This window comes from Micropterus dolomieu, linkage group LG15 (assembly GCF_021292245.1).
Source record: "Micropterus dolomieu isolate WLL.071019.BEF.003 ecotype Adirondacks linkage group LG15, ASM2129224v1, whole genome shotgun sequence".
Classification (NCBI taxonomy): Eukaryota; Metazoa; Chordata; class Actinopteri; order Centrarchiformes; family Centrarchidae; genus Micropterus; species Micropterus dolomieu.
In genome coordinates, this window is record NC_060164.1 from 903,548 (window position 1) to 915,348 (window position 11,801).

The window sequence follows — 11,801 nt, forward strand, 5'->3', positions numbered from 1 at the left end:
GTGACAAATGTTTTTATTTCTTAAACCTTATCAGACAGTTTAAGAATGTAAACATGTTCTACACTGTAGAAAAATTATCCCTAAAAAGACTAGAGGTACACCAATATTACACTTTCATGGAGAAAACAAAACTGACCACATCAGTCACTATAACAAGTGTGTTTAAAACAACCTGTTTACAACACAGGACAGTCTTTGAAATACCAGGACTAGGTCTGGTCAGTCCCAAGTGGCCCCAGGGTTATGGGACATATCACTGTCCTCGAGCTCCGTCTATCAGCGATTGTCACATTGACAGATTAGAACGCAGGGCACACCACAGGGCACACCACAAAACACACTGTCTGAAATGTCAGACACGTGTCTGATGCCAACAAACCAGTGAGATTCACTCAAATAATAAAAATAAAAAAAGTTGGCACTTTAAAACAAGGAATCTATGTGCCGCATGGCCCTGAGGGAGGTGAGGTATCAGTGTCTCTCCTCCTCCCTGAGTCTGCTGCTCAGTTTGTCCAGAACAACGTGGAGCTCCATGTTCTTGTTCAGCTTCAGGTAGAAGTCCTTCCTGATTGGATGAATAGTCAGCCAGTCAGTAGCCACTTCTGCCAGCAGACGGATATGTTTCTCCATTTCACCTGTTCGTTAGAGAGGAGGAACAGCCAATCACATGACAGTTCTTTCTGAATAGCTCCAAAATAACAGTGAATGCTACAGTAAAATTATGTTTCCAGCAGCATTTACTACTTTGTTTCCAACAGAAACGGCCATCATTTAGCCCTGCTGTTCTCTGCTGAGTGAACCAACCTGTGCTGAGAGCAGATCTGTAGCTGGCCACCATCCTGTTACAGACCACTTCCATTATTAAAGCAGGTTTCTTCTCTGCAACAAAAACAGTCCGGACAATTCTGGCCAGCTCGGGGAGCCTTGACATCATCAGCAGGCGCTCCTCCTGGGCGGGGTTTCGAGTCATGGCTGCCTGGAGCTTCTGGGCTTCCTTTGCCCGAATCTGGAACACCCACAAACCACACAATGATTTATTTTTTTCTGAGGGAACAACAGCTAACTCAACGCATAAAGCAGAGTCATGTCCATACTGTCCTCCCCTTCTCCCTCTCTACCTACCCTGTCCAGCAGGGACTGGGACACTCCTTTCAGGGCAGTTGGGACTTGAGCTGCAGGGGCTGCTGATGGAGCCGATGATGGAGCTGATGTTTGGGGGATGGTTTGGTTGTGTGGAGATGTTGACCCTTTACTCTCCGCAGCTTTATCTTCTGTCTTCAGAGCCAGAGAAAGCAGAGCCTTCTCCATCTACATGCAGGACAAGAGAGCAATTTAATTTGAGTTCACGGTGATGAGTTTATGAACTACACACTAGGCATTATAAAACAAACGTGACTTTGACGGCATTGATTAGCCATTATTCATCTAAAATGATAGATTAAGAGACAGCTGCCAAGTGAGTACGGTACCTTAGGTGTGATGAGTAAGCGGGCCTTGTCCAGCACCTCCTGAGCTGTGGCCAGTTTCTCGGTATGAGGAGGCAGAGGGAGTGAGCTAGCTTGGACGGCTGGCACAGTGTCCACATTAAAGCGAGGGTGCCAGCGGGTCAGTTTGTCTTCTGGAACAGACACCAGAGGAACCAGCGTGGACAGGAAGACCTGCAGACAACAAAACTAGTTAGCAGAAAGGAACCTTTCTATCAGAGACACCAAAATGTTTCCCCCATGGGTCAATGGGCCACCTCAGCGCACAGCACATGTTCACTTTAAACCGGCTTGGGACTTTGGAAACTCTGATAAAACTAAGTGTGTGGGTTTTTTTTTTTTTTTTTTTTTTAAACGATCCCTGACTACACATGCACATTTGTCTAAGATCACCATTCTGGAAGGACTTGAACTACAATATCTAGATAGATAGCTCACTCTCTAAAATTAGGTCTGGGATAGGCTTCCTTTACATGTGCTGCTAAACCTGCTGTGGTGAATATGACAAGTACCAGAAGTGAGGTATCTGGGCATAATTTGAGACTCCCAGTTAAAACTTTAAAAGTCACACTAAAAAGATTTGCAAAACGATTAAGGCTAACCTGACCTGTTTTAAGATGATAAGAAAATGCTTGACATTTGATTGCGCCTTGATGTTTTTAAATTCAATGATACTTTCTCATCTGTCTTATGGTTTAACTACCTGGTCCCAGGCTAATCAGTCTGTGATTAAATCTACAGAGTGTCTTTACAATCAAGCCTCGAAAAATCTGGTCAAAAAGCAAGTCAGGTACCATCACTGTCGCATTTTAAGCAAATACAAGATTTTGCAAACTTTATTGATATTCATTATGTAAAGCTTGTATTTAAATGGACTTGCTCCTCAGCCTCTATGTAAGTACATTAAGAGACTACAGAGTAGCAGCAGATCCGCCAGAGCAGCTTCAAATGCCAATTGTAAGGTTTCATTTTGCAAAACTTCTTTTGCTCAGACGGCCTTTTCTGTGAAAGGAGCAAAGTCTTGGAACTTGCTACCTAAACACTTGAAAACTGCTGCAAACTTCACCACTTTTAAAAAGGAGAGGCCAGGTCCTGGTTAGTTCAGCAACAAACGTGTACTCGCATCTAGTTTACTGTAGTTAGCATCACATGTTTTTATTGTATTCTGACGTGCATTTTACCTCCTTTTAACTTGTATTATATTGTAATGTCATCATCATATTGTATTTTCTTTCATTACTGTTTTAATGCCCTTCTGGGGACAGGTGTTGCAAATTAGCAATTGCTAAAAACACTATGGTACATACATTGGATTGCAGTTTTCAGTTTATCTATGTTAGATGTATCGGTCCCTAATAAAAAATAAACCAAATAACAATCCTACCATTTCTAGACTTCAGTGACATGGTGCCTCCAACTCTCTCCTGAAGAAACTAAATTAGGCATATCATAGCACCATCCGTTTTGTTACCAGAGCCCCATTTAACACCCTCCACTGTGACCTGTGTGCACTAGTTGGTTGGCCCTCGTTACATAAACGTTGCCTAACTCACTGGTACCAGCTCATCTACAAGTCCAAATCCCCATTGTACCGAAACTTATTGGTCACCTTATTACCGACCCGCCACCTGTGCTCGAGCAGGTTTATCTGACATGCTGTAACTTTCTCGCTTTTATATCTTTGTCTTGTCAAAGTGGCGCATTTGCACACTTATTTTACCCATTCCATTTTGCACAGATATGCTCAAGTGTTGTTCTATGCTGTAGTACCACTCTGAATACCAGCTGACCCATCTGAACAGACGTCACCTTCCACACACGGCACAAAATCTTTGCCACGTTCGAAATTACTCCCCATTTGTTGCATAAGCCTAGTTGTGGCATGAAATGGAAGTAATACTGAAGCAGCTGCTGACCTTGTGGTGCTGTTTGACAATGGAGACCAGGTTCAGGTGGAAGATCTGTCTTCTTTCAAGGAGACGAGAGGCCGACAGAAGAGGACGAGCTTCATTCTGGTCTGGGGACAACAAGGTAAACACACACATAATAAATAAATGAAGACAGGTAGAAGACACATTATCCTGACCTGAAATCAGACCTACACTTTACAAACATATCACACTTAGAGAATGTTGTTGATTAAAGGTGAACTGATCCAGGCTGTAATAGATATTAGAGGAAATGGTGTCTTTAAAGACATGAAATGGTCAAATGGGTGCTCTAACCAGAGACAATGACGGGCTCCACGGTGAGCTGGTAGCTGCCCTTTTTAATGCTGCTGTTGAAGGTTGGGATGTTTTTCTCCTGTCTAAATGTGTAGGCCTCAGGAAAGACGGTCTTTATCTGCCCCACGTGGCTCTCCTCAAACCGCCTGCAAGGGGGAAAGAAAAGAGGTTAACATTAGCTTCTGCAGCCTGACACGTGTAGCAGGCTGTTCTCTGTGGTCATGAAATACAAAGGAGCGCTAAAGGGAGTTTAAACTGACACATAACAGCAACACTTTCTAAAGAAGCTTCTGGGCTAGGAAGCACATTTGAACATTCATCCTCATTTAAAGTCTTAAAAAGTACAACAAGACAGTCTCTCCGCCTTTCCACCTACTTGTGCATCATGTCCTGAACTCCCTGTTTGATCTTGGTGAAGGTGGCGGTCTCACAGCGGTTGTACAGCATGGAGACCACAGTGTCCATACTCCTGAACATCTCAGCCAGCACCTTGTAGTGGTATGGCAAGGAGAGACCAGGGGGGGCCGCCTGGGCAAGGGTGTGGTACCGCTGGTATGCTGGCTGCTCAGTACTGAGGGACAAGAGAGGGGAAAAACACACTTTTACTTGATCTTAGCAGGACCTGGCTAAACATGCTTTCTGCCACCTGCACAGCACAGACTGGTATTGTGTGAACGTTCTTGGCTCTACATATGAGTCCATGCTCACCTGTCCTGGGTTGGTGTCTCACTCTGCTTGCTCTCCTCGGCCTCCCTCTCCTCCTTCCTCCTCTGAGCTTTAGCTGCGAGCTCATTGGCTCGCGCTACAGTGAACTTGAAGGTCCTGGCATTAGAGGTGGGGGACGTAGCTTTGTTGTTTGGTGCTGGACCAGGGGGAGAGGCGCAAGAGGGGGATGTGGAAACTGAAGCGGTGCTGGTTATTTCCTCTGCGTGTTTCTTGATCCTCTGAAGGCGAGACTTCAGGGTTGCGATGTCCTCTTTACACAGAGCCTGAAAGAATGGGGGATTGCCATGCCGATCAATTCAGTACTTTAAAAGATGGCTATGGCCATATTTTATAGTTTTCTTCTTTCAGCGAATACAATGCACAGAGCCAAACCAACAATGAATGTACCCACATTCACCTTCCTGCTGCCCCAAATACTCACTAGATCACCACGTGTGGATTCATCCCCAGTAAGCGCACCATGTCCAACTCCCTTTGCTAAAAACTACCAGCTGTTTTTGTGTTTGTTTTTCCCTTGAATCTGTTAACAATGTGAAAATATGGAGCGCCACCAGACTTGTCATTTGACTAAAGTAACATTATACTACGCACAGCCTTTTCACATTGCTCTCTCACTATCACAGTTCACCCATAAACATTCTGGTGCTTGTTTTTGCAGCACCATCTAGGCTTTCTGGCGAACCGCAAGCATCGGTGACATAATAAATACCACAGCGCCTCTTCTCCACACACAGCCATGCTTTGCCCAAATGATTCAAGATCTAAAATCGTACAGTGTACCATAAAATATTGAAGCATTGCAGGTGACACCACAATATATTTTTGTATTTCCAAGGCCACCTAGAGTGCCAGGGCTCACTGCACACAAGTGGAGCATCAGTCAGTCAAAACAGGCAGTTACCTTGCTGGCCTTTCCTCCCAGGTTCTTGCTGATGGCCTGACCCCTCTGCGGGGAGCTGTTGGTGTGAAAGTTAAAATGGTTCTCCGGGTTGTGTCCAGACAAGGTGGCTGCAGGGGCCTGGGGCTGCGGGGTCACCTCCCTGGGCAGGGGCTGGGCTGCAGCCTGGACTTGCACAGCAACAGAAGGCAACGTTAGATCTACACAATGTGATTCTATTGATTCACATCACATTAAGCCTTCCACATGTTGGCAACCAAAAAGTAAGCAAACTCCGTTTTCTGGTTGCCATCTTTGTTGGGGTCAAACAATGAGCCTTTAAAAATGACCATTAACTGTGTGAGACACAGCTGCGAGACTATCAGGAGCTGGATTGAACCAGAACAACATTAATCTTACCTGTGGGGTGTCCTTCGGGAGGACCAGCTTCTTCCTGGCCTTCCTCCTCGTCGCTTTCTCTGGAACGTGAGCTTCAGCGTCTCTGGCGGCCTCCGCTTGCCGTCTCTTCTTGGCCGTGCTGTGGTCGGCGGTGGCTGAGAACACGGCCGCCCCGAGGTCAAACTCCGTGTCCGCCGAAGTCCGCTTCGGTGTCCGGGGACTGGAGGGCGAGTCTTTCGCGCTGTGAGTAGACTCTGCATCGTTTAGCCCCACTGCCTCGTCGATAACCCGGACAAACTCTTCATGGATGGAAGAGGAACAGATGAGAGCGTCTTTGTTTTTAGTGGATCTTGACCGTGTGCTGGCAGCGTTAGAGCCGCGCTGCTTGGCTGGTTTAACTGGACCGGCGATGCCTTTCTTTCTCTGGCAAAAGAAATCAGTAACTCGAGCCTGAGACATGCTGCGGCGATGTAGGGGGAAACTGCACGATTCTGCTACACCCCCAAGTCGGTGAAGATATAAATACTGTCCATAAACAAACGATCTCCGGAAATCTCCACACCTCACAGGAAGAAGAAATAAACTTTCGCGCGAATTCAACTAAGCCACGCCCCGTGAAGGCCGCGGGGTGTGTTCAAGAACGGAGCAGTGTTCGTTGTGTGGACTGTGTGTTGTATTATAGAATTGTCCGTCTGCCTTTTTGATTATTTTCTGTAAAACGTCTGTTTGTATGGCGAGACTGACTCGTTGTCACAGTGTAACAGAGCCAAAATGAGTGCGTGTATTACAAAATTATTCACATCTACTCAGGTCCTCAGGTATTTAATCGCTTTATATGGCATAAATGTTTAGGTACACAATGTTGTCAAAGAAGAGTCACATATAATCATAAAAAAAATAAATGAGAGAAAAACAAACTAACTAATACACAATATATATATATATCTTACATTGAAAATATGGTTTGTTTTTTTAAAAATAACATTAATAATAATAACAATTGTGATTATGTCACAGTATTTTTATACAAATAACAACATTCATTTATTTTCTATATTAGTTTTAGTCATTGGTTGTTCTTAGTTCGTGGCATGAGGTTTTTCTCAGGAGCCTAAACATGACAGGTAGTCACGTGACTCAGTGGCAGAAGGCATAACATTTATTAGATTTTATTATAAGGCATATCATCACCTATATTTCACTCGTGTCCTTAAGTAGCATATCAGTTGATTTTAAAGTATCTCAAAATTGTGTACACATCTGTTTTGTAAAAGGAAAAAAGAAAAGAATTTGGTCCTGGTAGCCTAGTAAGTCTAAAGAAAGTGGAGGACATGATTACCTGTAGGCTAATCATTTTTGACAATCATCACCTGTCCTCATTTACAGTATCATGATCAATGGAGCTGCTTGGTATCTTCATCAACAACAAGCTGTCAAAAAGCCATTGTCTTTTTATTATTTGCTCTTGATTATATTTATTTCCTCACTCCACTGTGAGATTATCTACTGTTGTGCCCCATGTCTAGAATGCCATCTGCAACTCAATATTCCCGTACAGGCTAAAGAAAGTATTGAAAATAATGTGAGCTATTTTACATATTAGATTTATTTTTGAAACAAATGATAAAAGAATGAAAGTATATAGTTTACCTTCCCAAACATAGCATTCTGCAGCTTGATCTAGGCAGATTAACATAATTGGATTACCCACAACAGTCACAGCAACATACCTATTCTAATGAGTACTTTTTGATAGTGAGGGATTAAAGTCAGATTCTTACTAGCCTACTCCATAAGGGTTTGTAAGATATAAAAGAGTGTTTCTTCTGCATACGTGTAGCTTGTTGTGAGTGGCTTGTTGTATATTCAAGACTTGAGTATTTTTCCATTGTGGCTTTTACTTAAGCCTGATGAATCTGAATAGAGCAGTGGTTCCCAACCTGGAGGTCGGAATATCTGAGGGGTCACCGGATGATTAAAGGAATAAGCAAGCAAAGAGATGTATCTTCGTTATACATAGGCTATGATGTTTATTTTTCAGACTTTTCTTTAACTTATGCCTATCTTGTACTGGGTTACTGTAGACTGTCGCCTTTCGGGTCTGTAAAAATCCTTTAAATAGAGCACTCTTTGGTCTAACATGTCTACACTAACACTTCTGATCACAAGCCAGAAAGAAACCACTTGACTTGGGCCACTTTCCACACACTGCTGCAGTGTTGCCTGCACTGGCGCCAAGCTTTACCGTGTTAAATTGCACGCTAGGGGGCGCCACACGATGCCATTTATTTTGGCGTCTGGTGGGGCAGATGGTGTGTAAGGACTGGAGACCTATTTCTAGCGCCAGTATTGATTGACGGGATCGTGTGAAATGCCCATCTGTAAACAGGCAAACCTTTTGTAATAACCCACGCAGGGCCCAATTCTTTTTTCCGATGCATTGCTCTGCTGAGCACCACTTTCTTCTGAAACACTGTAACTCAACACTGTAAAGCTGTGCAAGTGCTGACTGAGCTGGACGTTTAGTGTAGGCCCACTATATCTGCAGCAGGGAGGTGACAGCAGCAGCTCGTGGAGAATAGCTCCTCTATGAACGCCCTTCACACAGACTTGCCTGTGAATCACATTTTCCACCTACAACACTGTTGCTTCAGACTGGGCCCCTCCGAAGGAACACATGCACGCAAAAAGCCTTCTCCCTCGCCAATAAAATCACCGAGACGGGCCGATCTGCTGCCGAGCGCTGTGAACACACACGATCAATACAATCGACTCAGTGGAAACTTTTGTTTGGACTTGAAGACTTTCCACTAAAGTTTTTTTCCCCCCTTCTTTTTGATGGGAGATCATGTGCGAATATCGGAGTAATGGCCTATTCATTCCTCTGTCACATTTAATCAATCAACCCCGATGGAACCTTTTAAGTTAGCGAACCCGTTTCTGCCCTGATCAATGGTAGTTATTGATCTACTGGCTATCGTTGTTGACGATCAGGAGTGAGTAATCGTCCGCGCTGACATGGATCTTCAGGTGGTTGTCTGGCTGTTCTACAGCTTTCTGCTGCCCACTGTGCTGTTAACAGGTAACTTTTGTGTTTTAATAAAATGAACTGTAACGATGACAACAAATCTTTACATTTACCAACTATCTACGTTATCAGCTTCTATCTATGTTGACTTGAGCGCCGAAACTCCTAACGTAACGTACTGGAGGGGAACTACCCAGGCAGCTGGAGGGAAAAGTGTAGAAAGTTCGTATCAACTTTTTTTGGCGTGTGCTTACTGTGATACGAGTCGGGACAACGTGACTGCAAATGATACGGGATAACTGCTCACTACCAGCACATGTAGGCGACATGGGGGACTCGGAGACCTGTTAGCTAACTTTGTGTTTTTAAATTAAAATCTCAGCCCGGTTTGGAGTGGGTGGTTGTGGTCGTCGTCCGAGGTGTTAAAGTTGTTGTGAAACGCGATAGTGGGAATGGGTGTAAAATGACGAGTCATCAGTGCTCTGGGGTGGCAGTGTTAGCCGAATGAACTAGCACACCAAACCCATTCAACAAGCCACAAGTTATTTCCTACTTGTTGTGCGCGTTAGCTGATAAACAGAGAAATCTTAAACTGACTCATATTTTAGAGAGGTTCGGCGGGGTCGACTTTGTGCGTACTCATGCCAAAAGTGAATGCGAACCGTGCCACGATGTGAAACTTCGCAAGTTGACGTTACTAGTTAATATGTAGGCACGGCAGGAACTTGTCTGTTTTGATATAAACGGAAACTATTTTTAAGTTGTGTGTCTGGTGCACAAAATGTTGCTTTATGCACGGACAGGGTGCCGCAGGGTAATCAGATTACCCAGCGGCACCCTGTCCGTCCAGTTTCTCACAATAAGTCATTGGCCTGTTTTGTGGTATTCTGAGCTTTAAGTTGTGTCAACAAGAACATCATCATCTCAGCCAAGCTCATTTAACTATTGTTTCGCTCCCTTTACATCTGAAAGGTGCAGTCACACTAGAATTAGAAGTGAGAACATGTCAATAAAGGTAATAATTGACCTTGTGTTAAATTGGTGTCTTTTATAAATGATTATGGTGGTCCATCAGGAAAACACTTTCTAGGATTCAGGGATTACTTCCTTGGAGTCAGCTTGCCACTAGGACAAATGGGCAGCGTGGCTGACCCTGCCGCAGCTTTACTGTGTGTTAATACACTCCACAGAATGGCTAAGACATGTGGATGTAGGACCAATTGGTTTGTGGACTACTGTTTTGAAGCCTTGAGTTTGGCATCTTGTTTTTTTGGAACCAGATGTGACCATATTTGCACGAGAGGGTGGAGCTAGCCAGCTTGGTTACCACGTTGCATCCGTAATGCACCTTAGTGTTATAAACTGGGATGCTAATAAGCAGCTGGCTCCTAATAAGCTTTTTCAACAGCGCTGGTCAAATGTATGCAGTGCAGCGGATACAAGTCACCTCTATCCTGATTGACAGGTAGCCATGGTAGCAACTTGTTATTCACAAGATTGCCACGCCCTAAAATATACCCTGCTTAATCGTCTATTTTCCTCTAAATGGGATCATAATTTACCAAATGAACATCATGCTGTGTTGAAGAAGACTTTAAACTAACGATTGAGACTATAAGCTCATTAGAAAAGTGTTTATTGAGTGAATAAATCAGGTGAGAAGTAAGCTCATTTCACCATTAAGGCCACAGCAATTGGACTTCTTTTTGTGCAGGTTTAAGGCACTTCCTCATTGGCTTCACTTTTCAGACCCAGAGGTACCGCTTTGTTCACACAGAAAGTGTCATATTGGCTCGAGCTGAACTTGACACAGCCTGCCTGAGTATGAGTTTGGGCTTTTAGGGAAAGGGGTGCACTTGATTATAAGATAAAACAGAGCATCATTGCAAAACAGAATGCGGCACAATAACCATTTGATCTCGATTATCTTGCCTTTATAGCCAAAATTTAATTAATTGCATACCCCTATTCTCAGTGTGACAGCTTTAGCTTTGTCAGTTTTCCATGTATTGACTGTGGAATAACAGCTGCGTATAGTGTATGAATCATCAAGAATCCTGTTGGGAGTAAACGTGGTCACCTTTATTTCAGATGTTAGAAGTCATGTTTGAAATGTTTCTGCTACAGAAGCCTTTTATAAGTGCTCTGTAACTTAATAACACCTCCTGCAGAAATGAAGACAATATTGTCCAGTGATTTCACTGGTCTGTAGCCAGGCTGATTCAATTCATGGATTCTGTAGGTGGCTCTGGAGCAGGTTAGCTGTGCAGCAACGCCGCATGGGTAAAAGTATGCCAGCTTTGTGATTCCGGCAAGCTTGTGTTAAGCCCAAAGATAGCTGGCTTGTGTGTGTGTGGGTGATAGAGAGAGAGAAGCAAAGAGAGCGAGTGTGTCTGTGTGTGTATGTGTTTGTGTCTGTTTGCGTGCGGGTCTCCTGACAGGATATCACTAGTTGCAACTTGCATTGTTTCTGCCAACGGTTCACATGAGTCTTTACTGAGTCAAAGGAAGTGAAACATGCCAATAACTCTGCCAAAACAGTGCCATACACACACACACACACACACACACGCACGCACACACACACACACATGCACACACGCACACGCACACACACACACACACACACACACACACATACATATTTCCAATGAAGCCGTCCCATAATGTACTGCAGTGTGACTTGTGTTACTTGTGATTGTGGGGCTAGTACTCATCCCAGCATGCAATTTGCAAATGTCACTCCATAAACAGTTGTATGCATCAGTGGTTTTGTTTCCACACTCGCTGTGTATTTAACCAGATAACTCAGCTGGAAGCGTGATCTATCAGGCTTTTAAAGGTACAACAAATGGGGCCAGGAGAGCATCGAGCATCACCAAGCCTGTAGAGTTATAAGGGTACTTCAAAGTTGTGATCTTAAATGTGAACAATGAATGAATCAGAACTGTTTGCCATATAGGAGGGAGCACGGTGAACTTAGGAGACATTGGGGTCCTTGGTCCCAAGGGCAAAGGTTTGGAAATGAGAGGGACACAATGAAGTCAGGGGATCTTCAACTG

The 11,801-nt window shown here is 44.0% G+C and overlaps 2 protein-coding genes across 4 annotated transcripts in view; one reads left to right on the forward strand and one right to left on the reverse strand.

Annotated features, from left to right (window-relative positions):
* Window positions 1–143: 143 nt before the first annotated feature.
* Window positions 144–6,275, reverse strand: LOC123984214 (DNA replication factor Cdt1-like). The gene is made up of 10 exons (XM_046070983.1): window positions 5,733–6,275; window positions 5,337–5,498; window positions 4,418–4,698; window positions 4,086–4,280; window positions 3,710–3,855; window positions 3,401–3,501; window positions 1,470–1,658; window positions 1,123–1,308; window positions 805–1,006; window positions 144–635 (listed from the first exon to the last, which is right to left on the reverse strand). Exons 1-10 carry the CDS (start codon window positions 6,168–6,170, stop codon window positions 472–474), a joined length of 2,064 nt encoding a protein of 687 aa, XP_045926939.1. The 5' UTR covers window positions 6,171–6,275; the 3' UTR covers window positions 144–471.
* Window positions 6,276–8,192: 1,917 nt separating this feature from the next.
* piezo1 (piezo-type mechanosensitive ion channel component 1) overlaps window positions 8,193–11,801 on the forward strand; it is an 89,642-nt gene continuing 86,033 nt past the window's right edge. For all 3 annotated transcript variants that reach the window (XM_046070482.1, XM_046070483.1, XM_046070484.1), the window contains exon 1: window positions 8,193–8,793. In XM_046070482.1, coding sequence (XP_045926438.1) covers window positions 8,730–8,793 — 64 coding nt within the window. In that variant the 5' untranslated portion in view covers window positions 8,193–8,729. The remainder of the gene's footprint in view (window positions 8,794–11,801) is intronic.